Here is a 23825-nt window from a genome sequence, read left to right as displayed (position 1 = left end):
GGATGAAACTGGAGCTATTATACAGAGTGAAGTAAGCCAGAAGGAAAAACACCAATACAGTATACTAACGCATATATATGGAATTTAGAAAGATGGTAATGATAACCCTGTATACGAGACAGCAAAAGAGACACTGATGTATAGAACAGGCTTATGGACTCTGTGGGAGAGGGAGAGGGTGGGAAGATTTGGGAGAATGGCATTGAAACATGTGAAATGTCATGTATGAAACGAGATGCCAGTCCAGGTTCAATGCACGATGCTGGATGCTTGGGGCTGGTGCACTGGGACGACCCAGAGGGATGGTATGGGGAGGGAGGAGGGAGGAGGGTTCAGGATGGGGAACACATGAGAAATAAAGGAATAAAAAATTTAAAAAAAAAATAAAAAAAAATAATAAAAATAAAAAATAGATATATACTGTTTCCCAATTACACTAAATATATTCTCCTAAATAGCTTTTACAGTTGGTAAATAAAAATTTAAATCCAAAACCATGATAATTACTTAGTTTTTAAAAAATATATTCTACTTTTCCTCTTCTGTACTCCTGAAATTTTTATATCTTCTTGTATTTTGATGTTGTTATTTAGTTGTGTTCAACTCTTTGCCACCCCATGAACTGCAGCACACCAGGCTTCCCTGTCCTTCACTATCTCCTGGAGTGTGCTCAAACTCATGTGCATTGAGTTGCTGATGCCATCCAATCATCTCATTCTCTGTTGCCCCCTTCTCCTCCTGTCCTCAGTCTTTCCCAGCATCAGGGTCTCTTCTAATGAGTTGGCTCTTCACATCAGGTAGCCAAAGTATTGGAGCTTCAGCTTCAGCTTCATTCCTTTCAATGAATATTCAGGACTGATTTCCTTTAGGATTGACTGGTTTGATCTCCTTCCTGTACAAGGGACTCTCAACAGTCTTCTCCAGCACCACAATTCAAAAGCATCATTTCTTGGGCACTCAACCTTCTTTATGGTCCAACTCTCACATCTGTACATGACGACTGGAAAAACCATAGCTTTGTCTATGACTTTCTGTTATTATAGCTTTCTCCTCAATAATTTCATTTCTTTTACATTTGGATTTGTTGCTATCAATATATTTATCAGTTTGGTTTTCTTTTGACTTTGCTCAACATGTTCAGTGGTTTTTAGTTCATATGGCCCATTTTTTATATATCTCTCTTTCTAAACAAATTCTAATCCAATTATGTTATTTGTTAAGACATACCCATTGAGACATACCCAGTCCAATATTTCTCCTAATATTTCATTATCCTAATGAATTTATTGGGCTTCCCTGGTAGGTCAGTGGTAACGAATTGAACATGATTTAGTGGCTAAACAACAACAGGAATGAATTTATTATGTGTCTTTCCATCCAAAGCATTGTTGTTTTTGTTCAGTCGCTCAGTTGTGTCCAACTCTTTGTGACCCCCATGGGCTGCAGCATGCCAGGCTTCCCTGTCCTTCGCCATCTCCTGGAGCTTGCTCAAACTCATGTTCATTGAGTCAGTGATGCCATCCAACCATCTCGTCCTCTGTCATCCTCTTTTCCTTCTGCCTTCAATCTTTCTCAGCATCAGGGTCTTTTCCAATGAGTCGGCTCTTCACAGCAGGGAGCCAAAATATCGAAACTTCAGCTTCAGCCACAGTTCTTTCAATGAATATTCAGGGTTGATTTCCTTTAGGATGGACTGGTTTGATCTCCTTATAGTCCAAGGGACTCTCAAGAGTCTTCTCCAACACCACAGTTCAAAAGCATCAATTCATGATAAATTATTTAGTTTAGTTGTTTTATAATGCTGTCCTAAAAATCACACTATTTTGAATTGGTGGAAAAATAATCTATAGTTTAATTTATTATGATTTCAACCCAATTATCATTGCTAAATTAAAGTTTATAGTCTCTGTCTCTACAAATAGACTTATTTATTTTAACCAAAGTCAGACACTAAAGTCAAAAAGAAGAAATTATTTAACAAAAGTCAGATACTAAAGTCAAAAAGAAGAAATTATTCAACCGTTGGTATTATAAGTAGAGCAACCTTCTTTTAAAGAGCTAACAGAAAGAAAGACTTGGAATACTTAAAACATATATCGTGTTCTTAAAGCAACATAATTCAGGTTTAAAGACACCCAAGTAGACTGTAGTTCTGTGGGGTTTTATTTATTTATTCACTTGATTCTTTCATCTTTTAAGGATCTCCCTGTGGAATTTCATACACAAGTGTAAATTATATGTGTGTGTGCACTCGGTCCTTCAGTTGTGTCCGACTCTTTGTGACCCCAGAGCCCATCAAGCTCCTCTGTCCATGGAATTTTCTCCATTTCCTCCTCCAGGTGATCTTCCCAACCCAGGGATCAAACTCACACCTCTTGCTTCTCCTGCACTGGCAGACAGATTCTTTACCAATGTACAACCTGAGAAGCCCCATAAAAAATATATATACATATAAATATGTATGATAAAAAATATAATATGAATATATATAAAATTTATTTCATGGCTTTATGCACCATTAAAAATAATGAGTTATGGTATGGTAATTAAGGGGCTTCCCTGGTGGCTCAGATGATAAAGAATCTGCCTGCAATGTGGGAGACCTGGGTTTGATCCCTGGGTTGGGAAGATGCCCTGGAAGAGGGCATGGCAACCCACTCCAGTATTCTTGCCTGGAGAATCCCCATGGCTAGAGGAGCCTGGTGGGCTACAGTCCCTGGGGTCACAAAGACTTTGACATGACTGAGTGACTAAGCACAGCACATGGTAATTAAGAAGCAATTAGAGCAGAGAATTCAGTGAGATATTAAATATTTTATTCACTATTTTTAATAATTCTTCCTGATGAAGAAAATATTTTATTAATTTAAAAACACTATAGTCTTGCCTGGAGAATTTCATGGACAGGGAATCCTGGTGACCTACAGTCCATAGTGTTGCAAGGAGTTTGACATGACTGATGCAACTTAGCATACACATACACACACACACACGCACATATACATGTTATCCAGAAAAGTAAATGAAAGATTATAAAGAGATCTTATTTTGGTAACTGCATAAATAAAAGAATCACCATAAACTTAAACTGATGTCTCAGAAACATTCAGTGATGGACATGAATACAATTCCAGCATTTTAGACAGATACACAAAAAGTGTCTTTTTAAAAAATGCAAATGATTTTCACCTTTTTTCACATGGCTATATTTCTGGAAAGTTGCCATCTAATAAAACAACTTCTTTAAGGAGAGTGTCAAACCATTTAAGCTGGATTTTGCCTCATCTTTTCTTCACAGTAGTTCATCAAAAGTGAATGCCCCCTTTTGCCTCCTCTAAGAAATAAAAATAAATATTTTCTTTCAAGAACCTACTTTTTCCTGGAGTTTACTAAAGAATGCCTTAAGGGCAACACTCAGTTATGAAAAAAAAAAAGAAATGTGACTTCAAGATAAAAAAAGATCCATGGGTCTATGAAATGAATTCTCTATTTACTACACAGGTTAGTCAATGAATCGTGTCTTCTTGTCTTCCAAGTGCTATTCACTAGGCAGCTGTAAAGCAAGATGCCAAACTTTTAGTAAACACTTTTTTTCTCCCCAGCAGCAGCCTCTTGAATCCTTGCCTAGCTCCTTTCCTCTGGTTTCTTTCCTGGCAGCACTCCTGATTGCCAGGAAAAGTTGAGGGCCACAGCTGCCTGTCTTTCTTTCATCTCACTCTCCATGGGTCCTTGTTATTCACAAATATTTCTTGGGGTGAGGAATTCCTTGAATGACAAACTGCTCAGGAGCCTGTGGTTATGTGGGTGCTGTAGCAGCACAGCCCACAGGCCAGATGAGTCCCGAGTTCAAGTCTTGGCTCTGAAACTGGCTGTCACATGCCCCAAGTGAACTGTTTCACCATGCTGTGTTTCTGTCTCTGCACTGGAGTTGCCTCCAAAAATGGTGGAGGGGAGAAAGGACACTGGCCACTTAGCTTTCAGGAACAGTGTGCATGTGCGTGCTCAGTAGTGTCTGACTCCTTGTGACCCCAGGGACTGCAGCCTGCCATGCTCCTCTGTCCATGGAACTTTCCAGGCAAGAATACTGGAGTAGGTTAAAGTATTTAGGAATAGAGGGGCATTTTCAATAGTGATATATGATAGTATTTAACAGTGGGCAAACATTTATGTCTATAACCCATATTCATTCTGTATTATAAAATCACAGAATCTATGCCTAGAAATGTTCAGCAAACATTAAATTTCATGTAGAACCCAAGGCATTTTAATTCTTCCAAAGAAATAGTAGCTTCATGAAAATCTATTAAAAATTAAGGAACATGTGCTTATTTGAATATTTGTTCTTTGCTATTTTATTTCAATATAATGAACCCGATTTCCAAAAAGGACTTTTAAGCATGTTATTCATTCATGTATAATGAGATAGGTTTTAGTCAAACTCAAGTATCTGTTTGAAAATTACTGAGAGAAGCCAGATAGGTCAATGCAAACGAAAGCCATCTAGACAAAATCAAAAGAAAATGCTCAGTTTAAGACCTGAAGAGGATGGCAGAGAAATATAGAAGATAAGTTTATGAAAAATAGACTATTCTGCCAAATGAGTAAAGAGTGACTGTCTCAGGAGAATGGAACTCTTAGCCCCGATCCTCTAAGACACGAGGTGTAAATAGTCAGCTCAATTATTATTTAATTACACAATATATGAAGTCATGATTTGGTTTATCATCAAGACTTCCTCATTCTCAACTACTTTTCTCTTGATTTTAATCACTTGAATCACATTCACTGAGCATTCCATATAACAATGAATTTCTAGAATTTAATCCTTGTTTTATCCCATTTTCTTTCTATAAGAAAAAGTTTAAAAGCTAAAGTCCAGGTAACATATGAGGAAGAGTGTTTGCATCCACATAATACAAAGATAATAGCTACTGTCATTATTATCTTCACTAAAAAAAGACAATAGCAAGGACAGCTACAGAAAGCGGTGTACACCTTTGGGCAATGATTTTGGCAGTATTTGTTAAGTGCCTTTAAGATGTTTCTTTCTTTCATGAGATCACACTTCGGGGCATCTGTTCTAGGAACATAATGTATGTCCTTAGATACACATCTTCCTGGGCTTCTCTACTGGTGCTAATGGTAAAGAGCCTGCCTGTCAAGGCAGGAGACATAAGACACATGGGTTTGAACCCTAAATTGGGAAGATCCCCTGGAGGAGGGCATGTCAACCCATTTCAGTAATCTAACTTGGAGAATCCCATGGACAGAGGAGCCTGGTGGGCTACAGTCCATAGGGTTGCAAAGAGTCAGACATGACTAAGCAACTTAGCACACATGCACACATCTTCCTACATGGCTACATACAGCGTGTGAAGCAAGCCCCTTTCCACAGAGAGACAGCATAGCCTAGAGGTTAAGGGCATGATTCTGGAGAGCCTGGGCTGAAACTCTGACTCCACCATGGACTAAATACATGATACTGAGCAAGCTGCTTAAATTCTGTGCCTTATGGTCCTCATCTATGACATGGAGACCATTTTAGTGCCTCACAGTTCTCTGTGAGGACTAAATGAGATAATAAATACAAGTCATTTTCACCAGTGAATTTAGTAAATGTTCACTGTTATCATTATCATGTTCATGTTCATTATCATGTTCATGGAGCCAATTATAAGAGCAAACAATGGTAAGAACCCCAAATGCACCAGAATACAAGACGGGTGCATAAACTGTGGCCTATCCACTTAAAGGCCAAGTTATTAAATTGTCATATGGAGTGAAGTAAGTCAGGGAAACAGAAATATCATATGACATCCTTTATATGTGGAATCTACAAAGAAATGATACAAATGATCTGACTTAAAAAACAGAAAGAGACTCACAGACTTAGAAAACAAACTCATGGCTGCCAGTGGGGAAGGGATAGTTAAGGACTTTGGGAAAGTTATGTACACACTGCTATATTTAAAATGGATACCCAACAGAAAGCTATTGTATCAATGTTATGTGCCAGCCTGGATGGGAAGAGGGTTTGACGGAGAATGGATACATGTGCATGTATGGCTGAGTCCCTTCACTGTTCATCTGAAACTATCACAAAATTGTTACTTGTTTATATCCCAATATACAGTGTTTCTGGTATTAAAAAAATAAATAAAAATAAAATTAAAAAAAATTCATCACAGCATACACTTTTTTTTAGCATGGAAACTAATTTCTATAAGTGTTTAATGCAGTTTGGATTTCGTGGTGAAATACACAAGAAACATACTGGGTCACATTTTAACATCATGGACATTGGGATGTGTCTTAAAGTCAAGGGCATATCCCAGTTTAATGAGAAGTGTGTGATGCAGTTCACATTTGATTCAATCTGTGGTAGGAAGAATAAGGGCCTCCCAATGATGTCCATGTCCTAACTGCAAAAACCGGTCAACTACCAGATAGGCGAAACAGACTTTGTAGATGTGATTAAACTAAGGCCCGTGACCTGGGGAGGTTATCTGGGATCACAAGGGGCCTGACGAGAAGATGGTAGGGGTTGGAGTTAGTAATAGAAGATGTGATGACAGAAGCAGAGATGGAATGATGAGAAGAAGGGGCCAGGAGCCAAGAAATGCATGCAGCTTCTAACAATTGCAAATGGTAAGGAAATGATTCTTCCTAAAGCCTCTAGAAGGAGTCAGTTCCGCCAACACTTTGACTTTAGCCTAATGAGACTGAGTTTGGATTTCTGACCTTCAGAACTGTAAGAGACTGTGTGTTGTTTTAAGCTATCAGGTTCATGGTAATTTGTTACAGCAGCAATAGAAAACTAATGCACAGTTGAATTGGTTGAAATAAGGTTCTTTTTACTTCAAGGCATCGTAAATAATGTTAGGCCCTTGGTGTTTCTGAACATCTCTTCACAGCATATGGGACAATCAACTTAAAGCTGTTGAATGAATGTTGAATGGAATAGCATACAGCCATCAGAATGATGTTTCAAAAATAAAAAGTATAAATTTGCATGTCAGTTAAATCACAATTATACTAAGTAGGCAGACACCAAGTTATGCATGTAAAAATTACAGAAAAACAGTTATAGTGATTAGTTCTGTACATTAGGACTCTAAATGACTTTATTTTTTGCTTTTATGTTTCCACATATTTTTTTTTTAATAATGAAGAGGTACAACTTTCTTAATGGAAAAAAGCACATGAAATTCGCCTAAAAAGCAGACAGTAGTATAATATAGAAGATGAAAAGCAATTTAGACAATATTGATAAACACAATCTCTTCATGCACCAATAGCTCTAATTTAGTTAGTAATTCAAATCTTTGAATTCATAGGTCTGGCATGTCATTAAAACTGGGCAGTCATCATGCATTTCTGTTTTGATTTTGCAGACATGGATCAGCTTTAATAATAGTACAATTATGATGATTATCTTAAAAAATCATCTGCTGACCAGCCACTGTGAGATGCATGAGGATGGCAGGGTGTCAAAGAGCCAGTGATGGAGGCAGAATTATTGGCAAATGACTCAATGGCAAGAAAAAAGGCAAAGAGAAGAGAAGCTGGGAACCTGAGGAATAGGTGTGGAAAGACGAGGATTCTTCCTAGAACTGTGGCTCTTTGACCTTGGGGAAGGCGATCCACCACTCGGCCTGTCTCTTCCTTTGTGTTATGAGAGTATAGGACACAGGGCATTAAAAGGCTTAAACACGTGAGGGTTACAGCAGCAGCTTGGTGTCTGGTCAGTCACTGAAGATTTACAGCTTGTCACCTATCAGCCCTTGGAGCAATGCAGTCATAACCTTGGGAAATGACCTTTCTTCCATCAGAATTAAGATGGAAGCACATCAACAAGACTTAATATGAATTTTCCAACCAAACACAATGTCTCATCATTATACAATTATTACGACTTTGGCTTCCCTAGTGGCTCAGACAGTTAAGAATCTGCTTGCAATAAGGGAGACCTGGGTTTGATCCCTGGGTCAGGAAGATCCCCTGGAGAAGGCAATGGCTTTCCCACTCCAGTAAGTCATTAAATTATCACTTTAAATGAGAATGCCAGTTTTGGAAGACATTGTGTGTGAAAATTTAGTGGAAGTTTGAAATATCCTAGGATATTTATCTTTTTTCTAGAAAGTACTTATAGAATACCCTTATTTGAAAGAGATTTCAGTTATTTAATTGAAATCTCGAGGAAGTTAGAAGTCTTCAGGGTGGAATAAATCACCTATATATTTAATGCAAAACAGAAAGGTAAATACCAGAGAAATGTATTACTATGTATTACTATGGATAGAATTTCAGAGGAAAGAGAATATGTGCGGCTGTCCTGGCAGAGCGATGGTAAGGAAAGCTTACAGGGTACATGGTGTCGAAGACTACTGGGATCCAGAATTCAAAGACTGAAGTGTAAGAGGGGACTTTCTCGGTGGAAGGAACAGAAGGAGCAACGTCTTGGTGGCACAGAGAATTTGGGGTGCGTGTGGAGAAGAACATGAAGTGAATTGGATGGTACTGAACTCCATGTTGAAGGCGGCTCAGATGGTAAAGAATCTGCCTGTGATGCAGGAGACCTGGGTTCAATCCCTGGGTCTGGAAGATCCCCTAGAGAACAGAATGGCAGCCCACTCCAGTATTCTTGCCTGGAGAGTTCTATGTACAGAGGAGCCTGGTGGGTTACAGTCCATGGGTGGCAAAGAGTCAGACACAACTGAGCAACTAACATGAATTCCAAGTTGAGGAGCTACGGGATTAAAAACTGAACTGACAGGCAAGATAGAAACAGCCAAGGTCTTGAAGGAGGTCTGAGAAGACTGCACTTCACTCCACAGACAGCTGAGAGCCATAGAGGACTTCTGAACAATTCTTTAATTGATCTGCATTCACTTTCCACTGTTACAGAGGCCAAAGGTAAATCTGTAGTTTAAAGGTCATCACAATTTCTCACTTAACACGTGAATAAAATTCTAAGTGACTATCTGTATATCACCTGGTGAGCTGGAGAAGATTTAAACTTTTCAAGTTGGAAGCTCTGAGGGAGGTTTCCTTCACTGCTCTAGTATTTATGTTGTGTTGAAGAGCATTGGCTCCATGATGTTGGGATGAAAGCCATGCACACAGAGGGACCAGGAAGCCAGTTGTCTGAGAGATAGAAGGTGACTTGGTCACATGGACCTTATCCTGTGGCCCCCAGGCTTCCCAGTCTCAGGCCTCCTGGATACCAGGGCTTGGCTCTGGCCCTTTGTACACCAACGCTGTTCCTCCTACCTATTGCTCTTGGGCACTGGTATGTTGTACATGCAAACACAACACTCATTTGGCTTGGTGCTCTCACTGTGTTTGAATGAGTGTGTGTGCATGCATGTGCATTTATATATATTGATAAATGTATAAAAACACACACGTTCACACAAAATGGCAATGGCACATACCATTATCTTATTGTTATAACTGTTATTTTGTAGGGAAATCTATATTTTTCCTAAATGTTTTGTAAGCATTTTAAGAGCAGGCCCATCATACTGTACTATGAACCCAGCTAATACTCAGTATTTATAGATTAGTTGATTTAAGCTAAGTCCCTCAGCCTGTGGCACATGGTACATTCCTTTTAGGATCAGAAGAACAGTTGGTTCACATACTTGCTGTAATGAGACAAAAAATATGGTTTCTATTTTCTTTTAGGTCTGGAAAAGGCAAGATGGCTTATTTCTTTAAAAGCTCCTGAGATAAGGTAACTGAACTCAGCACATGAAAGCCATCCATCAATACACGCGTGCGTGCCTATGTGAAACCAGCCAGCTCCCAAGTGCAAAGTGGAGAAAATGTGCTAAATATTAAATGCAGGTGGTGTTAGCAAATGGCTACAGTTCATCAGTTGGCAAGGTTTTCATGTACTCTACTTGACACTTACCTCGATAAAGAAGATGCTGGCTGCTGATGTCGGGTGGTGATACATATAGACTGTCACAAGGATGGCCGCGGCTATAATGAGGACCAGGATGAGAATCCCGACGATGAGACCGGCATGAAGGGCTCCTCCTTTCTTCTCGGCTGCACTGTCATCTGTAGAGGCTGGAAGAACAGCACTGCTGTCAGACATTCATGGGTGCACTCATAGATCTGCATTTTCACTCAGGGGGATATTCATATTCTTAATAAAGTACCAGTGAATTTTTTTTTTTTTTTTTAACTTTCTGAACGACTTTTCTTTTCCGCAACACCAATTTTAGAAGTTAGGTGCTTGGCAAATGAAAAACCCATACTCTTAATGATTAAAAGCACATTTATAACTGTGTTTTAATTTATGGTTCAATAGTCTTTATTCTGTTAAATAAGGCAAAATTAATAGCCTTTATTCTAAAAGTACTGGGGAAAATCTAAAACTCTAATTAACTGTATAATAAATTTAACTTTGATCTTTCTCATTAAACCACTGGCACTGTTACCTATGGAAAAATTGATTACTTTTTGAAATCTCCTCTCTCATTTTCTTTTGGAAAATGTGAACTGAAGAGTACCAAACATCTTCTGGTGGGCTACACAGGCATTTTGAGAAAGTCTGTGCATGAGTTCAAAGGATTATTTTCAAACTCTGTTTTAAACTGAAATGCTCTATAAAAGTGTAACAGATGGATGCTAAATGACCCGCAAATAGTTTATCACTATCTAAAGGGAACACACAGCATATGAAAATATTCTACTATGCCACAGACTAATATCATTTTCTGTAATTTTTACTAAGATGCTCTCCATTGTAATATCCATTTCAGAGAGTAAGGAAAAAGGAGAAATTAAATTTTGAAAGCAATAATTAGCCAAGCCAAGCCAAGCAACCAAATAAAGCCAATCTCTAAAGTCTTCTCTTGTTCTAAGATTCTATAATATTTGATGTCTACTCAGGCATTTAGAGGAGATATTCTTAAATTATGTGCACCAGGAAATTGTACCTTATTACATAATATGATGGGTATTTTTGAATCATTAGACAATTCTTTAAGACTCATAGAAGTTCTAGAACAGTGATTCCTAATCCTTTCATTAGCAATTTACATCTTTGTTATTTCCAACTTTTGCATCTATGTTTTAAACATTTTTTGGTCTATTAAACCTCAATTAATAAGCACTGATTTATTTCTTTTATCATAATTTTATTAGTAGAAAAAAACCAGACATGACTATCTATCAGAATGTGTGGTAAATACAAGACAACAAAATTCCAAATAGAGAAAAGAAATATGAACTCCCAATTCTTCCCATCCATGCTTTCAAGTTTTGTTGCTATTATTTGTTTATTCTTTGCATGAGACCCATAGTTCGTATTCAGTAATTCTTCTCCATGTCTAATGGGCTTCTCTGTTGGCTCAGATGGTAAAGAATCTACCTGCCATGTGGGAGACCTGGGTTCGATCCCTGGGTTGGGAAGATCCCCAGGAGGGCATGGCAACCCACCCCAGTATTCTTGCCTGGAGAATCCCCATGGAGAGAAGAGACTGGCGGGCCACAGTCCACAGGGTCGCAAACAGTGGGACATGACTGAGCGACTAAGCACTGCACAGCACTGCACAGCTAATAAAGCTTAAATTCCTAAAGCTTTCCCTTAACATAACAGAAGTTCATTAGTCATGGAATGTATAATTTAGAGTAATCCATTATGTAAAAGTTCATTTTCAGAGGATTCTGGGAAGATGGTAGAGGAAGAAGTATCAGGACTATGTCTTCTCACATTGACAATAATTCAAATGGCAGAATCTGACAACTCTGGACTCTATTGAAGGCTCATAACTTCCAGGAAGAAGGCTCACACTGCACGTTGTAGTTAATTCAAGCCAATTTCACCACTTAGGACAGTTGGCTACTCAGCCATGGGGTGGGCAGCTACACACCTGCTCCTAATGTAGCCTGCTTAGTCTTTGGTTAGGCCCTCTCTCCATGTCAGTAACAGTAACTATGCCATAGGGTTGCTGTGAAAATCAAACATTTCACACATATTACATACATAAGAAAGCACCTAGCATACAATAAGTACTTAACTAATGTAGTTATTACATTATTATATTTTATATGAGGCAGATTGAGGCAAATTACACTGTCAGATTCAGGACACTGCATAAATTATGTTTTGCCCTTAATATTTGTTACTTTTAAGAGTCTGGCTTCATTCTTAAGTACTTGTATTACTGCATTTTGTACACTTGGCTTTTTTTTTTATTTTTAAAAGAGGGCAACAGATTCCTTTCATGGAAACGTAGGATTAATTTAAAATGTTGCACACCGAGGAAACCAGAATTGAAAGAGACACGTGTACCCCAATGTTCATCTCAGCACTGTTTTAATAGCCAGCACATGGAAGCAACCTAGATGTCTATCAGCAGAAGAATGGATAAGAAAGCTGTGGTACATATACACAATGGAGTATTACTCAGCCATTAAAAAGAATACATTTGAATCAGTTCTAATGAGGTGGATGAAACTGGAGCCTATTATACAGGTGAAGTAAGCCAGAAAGAAAAACACCAATACAGTATACTAACGCATATATGGAATTTAGAAATATGGTAACGATAACCCTGTATGCGAGACAGCAAAAGAGACACAGATGTATAGAACAGTCTTTTGGACTCTGTGGGAGAGGGAGAGGGGGGATGATTTGGGAGAATGGCATTGAAACAGGTATAATATCATATAAGAAATGAATCATCAGTCCAGGTTTGATACAGGATACAGGATGCTTGGGGCTGGTGCACTGGGATGACCCAGGGGGTTGGTATGGGGAGGGAGGAGGGTTCAGGATGGGGAGCACGTGTACACCCATGGCAGATTCATGTTGATATGTGGCAAAACCAATACAATATTATAAAGTAATTAGCCTCCAATTAAAATAAATAAATTTAAATTAAAAAAAATAAAATGTTGCTTTGGAGAATATGTGGCAAAAATATCTGCTAGAGTCACGAAAGGAAGTCTTGAATGTTTATTCAAATCTCATGTATAATTCCATCCAACTACCCCTCCTTCCATCCATTCATCCATCCATCTATCCATTTATCCATCCATCCTTCCATCCACCATCCATCCCTCTTTATATCCATCCATCTCTTCCATTCATGCATCCATGCATGCATGCATGCATTCATCCATCTTGCTCTCTTTTCATTCATGCATCCATCTATCCAAATAGCATCTGGTTCTATTTCTGGGATTAGTAATCTTTCAGAAGCATCATAAAGTCTAGTTTAATTTTGTGTGTGTGTGTATGTGAAGATGGGGAAGGGAAGGAAAAGACACCTGTGACTTGACCTTGGACTGTGATTTCTCAAGTGGGCCAGAGACCCAGAGCCTGTTGAGAAGGCAGCAGGCAAGGGACAGTTATCTTAGGAAGGAAGAGGAGAGCTAGGGACATGTTTCACTCAAGAACTCAGCAGTTCTTGTCAATAAAACTATCTATGACTTGCAGGCCATATGTTGCCAATCTTTAGAATAAAAAATCATAATCATAACTGCATTTATTCCTTGAAATCCACTCACTCCTTTTATTTAGGTATAAATGCTTACACTCACAATGATTATTAATCTATATTTCTAATAATGGCTACTTATAATATCCTCCTTTACAAATTCTTCTTTGCAGTGCTGGTATGGATGTTAAGACACCATTTCATATCTAGTGAAACCTGTACAGAATGTAGTTTGTTACAAGCCAAGAAGCATTTTAAAACATTTTTGGATGATGATGATTTTAACAAAATAAACTATCTTCATGGATTTTCACAATATTACTAACCAGTAGACAGAAGAAATACTTAGGAACCCATGAATGTGCACATGACTTTAAGACGTGTCATAATTAGAACAAATCATTTAAGGAGAAATGTAGCAAATTTCAAAATATTACAGCGGTATCTTGGTGTCCCAAGCCCATGCTATTTCTAAATACTTCAGAAATAATCAAAATGAAGTGGCAAAAATTGTACTCATATTTCTGGAGAACTTACTCTTCTGCTCTCACTATTTAGCCAAGCTTTCTGCATCTCTATTCTAGCTGCTTTCTTTATTAACAGGTATTATGATGGCACATTAAGGAACATTGAATCTGGAGATAAAGTGAATACATCATTGATGTGCTTTGATTTCAAATTATTTCACTATTTGGTTTTCAGTTTGATACCACTTTTCAATTAAAGGGACTAGGGTTTACACACTTACGGGAAACTGCAAATAACACAGAGAACCCTCTGTGATAAAAATCATGATCACCTCAAACACAAGTTGAAATTTAAAAGGTTTAAGGAAGTGCTAGTAATTTCCATAATTGAAATTTAGTTCATTCACCTCGAGGGCAGACTGCTCAAATAAGTTGATTTCATTCCTCAGAAAAGACAATGAACAGAGATGTCATCTCTGACAATATTCATTCCTGAGGTACAGCTGATTATTCTTGGCAATCGGTAGAAAGAAGTAGGTCGAAGAAGACTCTGAACCTGTTTCAGGTACAAACTTCTAAAGTTCGTAAGAGTCTATATGAGTTGCGGGAATATTCAAAGAGGTCAGGAGGAATCTAGCCTGAAAACCAAGTTCTTATTCTAGTCTTAGAAATGTCTTATGCTCTTTCATTTACGCCCCAAAGTGAACAAAAGTTGAAGAATTACTCTCTCTCACACACACAGTATCACACAGAGGACAGCTCGAGTCTTTCATTACCTTTACACTGTATATTTAAATACGATGAGTTAATGATAAGAGACAATAAGACCCCCCAAAGGGAGCCTCAGAGCCAAAAACAAAAGAGGAAATACAGAAATATATTTGAAAAGGCTACCAAATCAAAGCCTTTTTTTCTGCTCTCTTGTAGACATACTTTAAAACATAAATGAAGCACAGAAAATCAATAGTATCAAAGATAATACACTCCCATCTGATCCACAGAGTGACCTATCAGTTCTTATGAGTTTCTAACTTTTAGTACTTTATAAAACACAGATCAATATTTAGACACAGAGAGGACTTTGAGAACTGTCAAATCAATCAAAGCATTATACTATCTTTTGGTAAGTTTTATAGCTACCATGATAGCAAAGATGACAGATTTTTAAAAGGCATTAAGCACATTCTGAAAATATCCAGGAGCTCATGTAAATGTGTTTAATTTTCTGCACTCCAAGAAAAGTTCATAAAGTATTGATAAAAGATAAGATGAAAAAAAGTAGAAGAAAGACGATAGGAGGAAAGAAGGGAAAAAAAATTGACCTTTTGTTTCTTCAAGGTGTAGCATTTAATTTTAGACCACTATGTCTCCTAGGTCTTTCTACGTCTGTTATTTTTTTTTCAGTATTTATATGTATGTAGTATTATTAATGATATTTAAAAGTACAATTCTTGAATACATTAGAAGTTTTAATACACTGCTGAAATGATCATACCCACTTTTAAATCTTGTCAGTAACTAAAGTCCAGCAATAAAGTAAAACTAAAGTAGAAACATTCCTTGTCTGAAATTTTATTCACTTTAAAGAGTTAGTTCTAAATCTAACTATTCTCTTGGCTTTTAAAAAAACCTATAAATTCCACAACATATAATGTCTTTTGGGGGACCAAGAGGCTTTGGGAAAAGTCTTGCATGAATTTGTTCAAAAATCCATAAATCTTATACAGATGATGTCAAGTGTTCTTTTTTAACACTTCAGAATGAAATTGAACTACAAAATGCTTAAAATGTTAGTGTTGCATTTTTGGATTGAAAACACACGAGTTTCCCTGTGGAATATTATTGAACCCATTTATGAGCTACCAAATATAACAGCAGAAAATCAAGTAAAAGTAAAAATTTTCACTAAACTGACTTTTCCTTTGGAAGTTTCCCTTGCAACTGATCTCATTTCGTAGCTCACATAATTTCCTTCATGTCTCTTTTATTTTTATTTATTTATTTTTTTAAATTTTCTACAAACATGATCATGACCTTGACTTCATTTAGAGTTTCTCTGGGTATTTTACATACCTTCTTATTTCTCATAATTCTCTTTGTTCTTTCATTTTCTTAATCATGGTGTCCCTATTTTTTATTTTGGATGCTTACCAATCTGTCAATATTATTTGGGTATTAGGGTGCCTTGAAACTATTATACGAGCCATACTTAATCCACAATACGAATCACTGTGACCCTACATTCATTTATAATTCACATGATGACATCTCCTTAGGAGGGATTTGAGTAAGTACTGTGAAAAGATATTAAAATGGTGCACAAAACACAGCTAAGTGCATTATGTGTGGTGAGAATAATATTCTGGCAGGGGCAGCTGGCCCAGCTTCTCGTCTGCAGCCTGTGCTACTACAGAGCAGCTGTGAAATTTCATTCAGGGAAACATATAAAATGTTCTGGCTTAAAAGAGCTTAGGGTATGACAATCCTTTTTAAACAATAATCCGCTACCTTTTATCTCAGGAAAATAAGGCTAAATAAAATTTCCGTGAAATCATATTAAAAGAAATGCTTGATTCCATCAAAATGAGGGACTTTGGAGAGTAGTCACCACCCAGTCTGCTACTAGCCTTGTTATGTGATTAGTGCTTTTGTGCATGTGTGTGTGTGAGCATCAGAAACAGGGGATTCACCATATCTATAGCTACTGCAACACCAAAAGCAAATCCTTGTAATGATCCATTCTGGTTTTCATTTCTTATTTGTATGTGCTATGTTTTGTAATAATTGACCCGTGTCTCTAATATTTTCAGCAACCAAGATCTTTATAAGATCTAACTTTTAAAGTTTTCCTAACGTCAGCTTTCTATATCAAGTTGCCTTGCTTCTTCAGGGTTCAGGATGGGGAGCACATGTATACCTGTGATGGATTCATTTTGATATTTGGCAAAACTAATACAATTATGTAAAGTTTAAAAATAAAATTTAAAAAAAAGTATATTTAAAAATTGTTTTCTAAAAATCTCTACTTTTATAAAATAACTCACAGAAATCTTAGTACTTAAGTTTCCCATCTAAATAGTAAACATATTAAATATATATGACAAATATATTCACAATTACAATGGAATACCAAAGAAGAGGTTGACAATGTACTTTCAAGATCTGGGGGTACAGAAGAGAGTGACTCTTTATGCCATTTAATCCTGTCCATTTGAATTAAGTCCCTTATAGTAAAACAGTTCATTTATATACAAACATATGAATGAATATACAAATGCAATAAATGTTCACTTCCCTATCAAATCCATCATGTTTTCTGATCATAGAGAAGGAACCTTTTCACCTTGCTCCCGTCTGTGTGGAAAGATAGATGTGTGTCCAAACCACTTAGCTAATGTGAACCCTTGCTATTGCCATTTCTTTTAATCATGGCTGTCTTACCAAGTCAATATGAGGATTTCTTGAAATTATTCATGGAAATGGGAAGCTTAAGTGCATGCTGGATAAAGCAAGGATGTCTTAGTGAATAGCTTTTCCAGTGGAAAGATCAAGATCAATCTCCATGTACCTTCACTGTTGACCCCTTTGAAGGAAAACAAACCACCAAGCTCCGTAAGAGTTAACCTGTCTCTCCCCAGACTCCAGCAGTAACTGGGACATGGCCATGCCACATAGAATCTGCAGACAGTATCTGAAAAACAAAAGCCCAGCTGCTGTGGTTTGGTAGGCTGTCTAAACAAAATTAACCTTATGGAGAGCTTCTTTTGAAAACTGCTAAATATTAAGCCAGTCTCAAGTTCTTTGGCACCTGAGTTTATATTTACAATTAATGAGAACCTAAGTGCTTCCTATGAAAGCATGGGTTAATTTAGTTGCTGGAGATGTCAATTTGGCCCTTGTGGGTACCTCAGGATTGAACATTAGCCCTTGATGTTAACAACCACACAACCTTTCGCTATTTGTTGTGGTTGACGTATGAAATCTCCCAGGAGGGTAAATGGGCAGGACTATATAAATGTATCTCAAAAAGACAGAATTGGAAATTGGAAAAAAATAAAGTTGGGTAGAGCTTCGAACTATATTTTAATGTGTGTTACCAGAGCTAATAAAACAGGCACATATATCAAGGGTGGAAAGAAAAAACTGAAACCACTTGAGGACCAGTTTTGAAGGGTATGTTTCACATCAGAACTGCCAAAACATGGCTCAGATAAGGGCTTTAATGGGGGCAAATTCAGCTGGCCTGCTTGGGAAGGAAGAAGCATGCTAAAAAAGTGTGTTTATCATGGCTGTCTTCCCTTAGGTCCTGGAATATCAAGTTTCCTGGAATACAGAGCTCCACACGTTGAATGTGGGATAGAATATGGTTACTTCTCTAGCTGAGCACTAGTCTCAGCCTTACCTTTCCCATTAAATCAGCTTTGTGAACTGGCCCCACACGTGGGTATAAAGCACTACTATGAATCTTACAGTCACCTGGGCACTTAACCTGTCGAGGGATGGGCTCAGAGGACCCATGGGGCTCATTCTGATCATGAACTGGCACCTGGTGCTGTCTGTGTTTGCTGAGATCCTGGATGGCTTTAGTAGAGGCAGAGTGGCAGGCAAATGGCTACACAGTGTCCATGCTTTCATTCAACATGCATTCAAGCTTCAGTGAGAGAAAGGATCCCATTTCCGTGAACAATTTCAAGGAGGCTTCATACTGACCTGGTGGTACAGCCGTGACTGAGCGGCGTGCAGGTGCTAAGGCTCCAGATTAGCTCAGTGGTTTGGACACACATCTGTCTTTTCACTCTGATAGGTACAGGGTGAAGAGGATTCTTCCGTTACATTCAGTGCCACAACTGGAGAAGCTCTCCCAGGTTGCAGGCCAGGATGGCTATGGGGAGCATAGCACATGCTCCGACAGCAGAATGTTTAGTGTTGTAGCCAGGCTACATCCCTTACAGATTAGGGACCCCAGACAGAATACTTAAATCCCTGTCCTTCTGATATTTCATGTGTAAAATAGGATTATAGTATGACTTTGTTCATGGGGTACTCTAAGGATTAAATGAGATCAACATGCAAAACCCTTAGATGAATGTCTGGTGTACAGTAAATCCAATAATTGCAAGATAACTTTATCACTATTAGCAACTACATGGGACGATTCTAAGAATAATTTAAAGTAAACCATGAATCAAGTAATCAGAGGCATTACATTTTATGCTTATTAATTAGAGAAGCTTCTTTGTTAAGGATAAATCTTTTTGCTCTCTTTTGTTGAGAATTTTAAGAGGCTTGAAAAAATTTACTCATGAGAGTTAAGAAAAAACTATCTAGTTCGTGAGAAGTATATCAACATTTCTGTTTTCTTTTTTTTTTCCCACTAAGGTAAAATTTGCAACCTGGAAATGCACAGATCTTATATACCAAAGGAATCATCAGCCAAACCAACATACAGACTATTTCCATGCCTTCAGAAAATTTTCAATCAATCAATCGATTGATTCCATTCCTATCAATCCTGACCTTACCCTGCCATGGAAACCACTGTGCTGATTCCTCTTACTGTAGATTAGTTTCATCTATACTGAATTTCACATAAATCAAATCATATTATATATACTCTTTCATACCTGGCTTCTTTTACCTAAACTAATGATTTAAAGTTTTATTTATATTATTGCATGTATCATCAGTTTGTTATTTTTTTTCTGCTGAGTAGTAGTCCATCTTATGAAATATTTAATTTTGTTTATTCTATTGACAAACATCTGGATTGTTTCAGTTATTGGCAAAATTATGAATACAGTTGCTATGAATATTCTGGTACAATATTTTTATGGCTATGCTTTCTTTTGAATACATAGAAGTAGAATTTCTGACTCATTTAGTAAAATTATTGGTATGCCTGAATTTGGTCTTCCATTTTGCTATTTGTTTCCTTTGCGTCCATCCATCATGTGGTCCATTTTTTCTTCCTCTCTTGCCTTCTTTAAGTTAAACAGATATTTCTTAGAATTCCATTTTAATTTAACTCTATATTAAAAAATTTTTTTCTTTAGTAGTTGCTGAGCATAATGTTAAGACATGTTGAAATCACTTATTGAAATTTGATCCAATTAGTTGCTAATTCACTACTGTAACTGAAATAATAACATTCGGTCACAGTACTTACTGTTATGAATTAGTGTTAAATAATTAACGCCTGTTCTTGCTACCCAAGATACATTTTAAATCTTGCATGGTATTATTTGACCATGCAGAATAAAATTCAAGCAAAAATTAGTCTTAATGGAACAGTAAGCCAGTGAAAACCTAGCTGCTAAAAATATTAAACTAAATTTACCATCTAATAGATTCAAATACTGTTTTTAAAGCTTTATGTCTTAAAAAATAACATATTCTTTCTCTCAAAGAAAATTTCTTCTTTTTTTTTTTTTGTTGCTTGCTTAAGCTGGATCAGCATATTTCATGATTCCTTGAATCAATAAGTATTGATTCAAGCACACATGAAAACATTTAGTGTTGATGTCACCAAAGCACAAGGATGGTCACCATGGTCAGCAGGCCCCAAATTCACATTGGCACACCCTTCATACATACATAGGAGGCTCCCTTTTCCATTTCCTTCAGAAATGTGCTATGGGTTATTTCAACTCCTGGACCCCATACTCTGACCTCTCCCACTCACTCTTGCCATATTGCTGTCTCCTATTACACTGAGAAAACAACAAGCCCAGAGGAATACCCTAGATTTCTCCCTGTTACCCATCTCCTCTCATCCACGTGGATTGACCCATCCCTGCTTACACATATATTGCTTCATTCTCACTCATCTCTCAACCCCTTTTCTTCATGTCTTTTTTCTTCTCAACACCTCTAACATATAAATACACTCCTAAAAACAAAACAACAGAAATCCTACTTCCCTTCTCACCAAGCTTCTTTAAATAGCAGCATGTCCCATTTGACTTCAATGTCCTTATTGCTCATCAACTTCTCAGATTCTCTCTGGGGACTGTGCATCTGTGGACTATAGAACTATCAGGTCAAGATCAACCAATGTCAACTTACTATTTAATTCAATGGTTACCTTTCTATTTTTTTTCCATTTGTCTTTGGCATTGTTCACTACTTGCTTCTTGAAATTGTCTTCTTGTTTTCTGTGAGTCCAGTTCTTCTGATTGTCTTGCTGTGTTTGAGTTCCCCTCCCTCCCCCACAAAATCTCAACTTCTGTGTTTCCTTATGAGCTTCCCAGGTGGTGCTAGTGGTAAAGAACCTGCCTGTCAATGCAAGTTAGCCATGACAGACGTGAGTTTGATCCCTGGGTCAGGAAGATCCCCTGGAGGAGGGCACAGCAACCTACTCCAGTATTCTAGCCTGGAGAATCCCATGGACAGAGGAGCCCGGTGGACTGCAGTCCATGGGGTCACACAGAGTTGGACACGACTGAAGTGACTTAGCATGCATGTACGTTTTCCCTCATTAGTCCTTTGACCTTTTCATTTTTACTTTATTCTTCTGTGATCTCATTCACTCTGATAATTTCAACTATCATTATATGCTGATGATGCCTAAATTTATAGTTTGTTTGTATTTCTTAAGTGAATTTCAGATTTGCATAGATTATATCTTTCCCTGATGTCTCCAATGCTTCTTCATATTTATGAAGCATTGCCTCAGACCACCTGTTCTTGATGGAACTGTATGTGGGAATTGCCTGAAGGCTTAAAAAGTATTGATGCCTGGATCCCAGATCCCGAGGTTCAGATTTAAGTGTCATGGAGAACAGTCTGAGCACTGGGGTTCTTAGGAGCTAGAGTAATAAAATGAGAATAACCAGATGATTCTTATGTACATAAAAAGTTGAAAAACACTACTCTAAACAAAATTTTAGAAGAGAATTTCTTAATCCATTTGGGACATTCAAAATAATATTCTGAAGTGTAAGAAATGTTCATTATTATGGCACTTGTACACTTTCTTATACAGTTAGTGCTATCATGAAAGTAGTCAGAGCAAAAGATAAAACCAAATGCCAAGTTATTTTTACAGTTTTAGAAACAGTAAGTGATAGATACTCAATAGTCTGTCAAAAGGTAATAACGGTTTCCCTTTGCTTACAAGACTGTGATCGCTGCTAAAGAAAAAGATGAAAAAAAAAATAGCAAGGGAAGGTAGGAGAAAAAAGTGAAAGATAGGTGACTTTGATGATTTATGTATTAAAGTCAAAAAATAATGCGACTGAATGATAAATGAAACACTAGACACTTGATCTGTCACTACACACTAGGTAATAAAAATATAACCTTAGAAGTAGTCTAGTGAAAAAGTCAGAATAATGTTCTAACATTTTATCTTTGGATAAAAGGCCTTATATGTTCATAAGTAGGACATTAAACACAACAGATTCAGAATTTAGACAAACCACTCCATAATTCATTCAAAGTAATATTTCTGTATTAACTCTTTAAAATTAATTATTTTGCAGATCTGTTCTCCAGAATTAACTTGATCACATTCTGCAAACTGCTTAATGTAGTTACTTTAGCATCCTTTTGATGAAGACCCCACCTTCCGACTCAAGAACACAGCCTTTCAGAATCCAGGTTTAACAGACTTCCTACCAATGAGAAGAAATGACGAACACAGTGCCACCTGCAAGACACACCAGTGATGTCTCGGGTGCTCATACTTTAAATATCATTAGTAATTAAGAACTTACATGCAAATATGTTTTTTAAAAAGAAACATGACTTTATCAGAAGGAAGAATCTTTCGAGGAACCAAGAGCGAATGCAGCTTTTGGTATTATTATCATAGTACCAAATCTCAGTCAACAAATTTTAAATAATAAAATTAATCATAGGATTTTAGAGCTTGATATAATTTTAACATCTGCAGTGTAGCAGAATGGCACAACTCCATTTGCTAAATTGAGCTGAATCTGGTTGAAGATTTCACTTCTCAGTTAAGAGACTTTGCCATTGATTCAACTCACAGACCTATTTCAGCCCTAAATATAATCTTTTCCAGTTTGCATCTTGAAGGCATTTACATTTCTATTTAGGTGGTGAGTAGTGAGAGTCATTTGGAAGCAACTAATTAAATACCAAAGAAGGCAGTCAATAGTTGCACCAGCTAAAAACATACAGCTAGGTAATTCCTTAAAAATGTGACTTTTCTAAACAAGCTTTTGCCAGAATTCGAAAACCCAAGGGAGATGTAGTTTTAAATGCTTATAACCATTATCCACAGAAATACATATTATTTAAAGAATACATTCTAGGAACCCCTTAATAGAGAATTAAACTTGAATTTCTCGAGAAACCTAGAAGGCTGAAAGAATTTAGTTTTTGAACATAAACAAAGAATACCCCTGCAGTTTGCAGAACACATGCCAGTGTTTCAGAAAGGACTCAGTTACACAGGGGGATCAATGCATTGGGATTTTCAAAGAAAGGATAAAATGAAAAGTAAGGCATAATTACATGGCAAAAGGAAATTTCATTTCTAAATACTTATACGTATAACCAGTTGTTATAAAAGAGGAAAAAGAATACTGGAGGTGGGAATGAAACTCCTTGTGTTGGCGTCTCCCATGTGAAGTTTCTAAGAGGACTGTACTACTCAGGAGCAGCCATACTGTGAGGCTGCCAGGGTCCTGGAATCCACTTTAAGACTAAGTAGATTCACATGGCAGCTCTGCCACTTACCAGCCAGGTAACCTCACCTTTCTGTACCTCCATTTCCTCAGCTAAAAAATGGAAATATGGGCAGAACTAGTCACAGGGATGTTGTGTGAATTAAATGAGTTAATACAGGTACATTTAGAAGAGTGCTTGGAGCGTAGGAAACAATAAATGTTTTTCCTCTGCTTTTTCTTCGATTCTCCCCCCCCTC

At 37.3% G+C, this 23825-nt stretch overlaps 1 protein-coding gene across 3 annotated transcripts in view; it reads right to left on the bottom strand.

Annotated features, from left to right (window-relative positions):
* PLXDC2 (plexin domain containing 2) overlaps positions 1-23825 on the bottom strand; it is a 425372-nt gene that overhangs the window by 25399 nt on the left and 376148 nt on the right. For all 3 annotated transcript variants that reach the window (XM_010859897.1, XM_010859896.1, XM_010859898.1), the window contains exon 13: positions 9920-10080. In XM_010859897.1, coding sequence (XP_010858199.1) covers positions 9920-10080 — 161 coding nt within the window. The remainder of the gene's footprint in view (positions 1-9919; positions 10081-23825) is intronic.

Source organism: Bison bison, unplaced genomic scaffold (assembly GCF_000754665.1).
Source record: "Bison bison bison isolate TAMUID 2011002044 unplaced genomic scaffold, Bison_UMD1.0 scf7180017864461, whole genome shotgun sequence".
Lineage (NCBI taxonomy): Eukaryota > Metazoa > Chordata > Mammalia > Artiodactyla > Bovidae > Bison > Bison bison.
The sequence above is the reverse complement of the archived record's forward strand: the minus strand, read 5'-3'. Positions and strand labels throughout refer to the sequence as shown.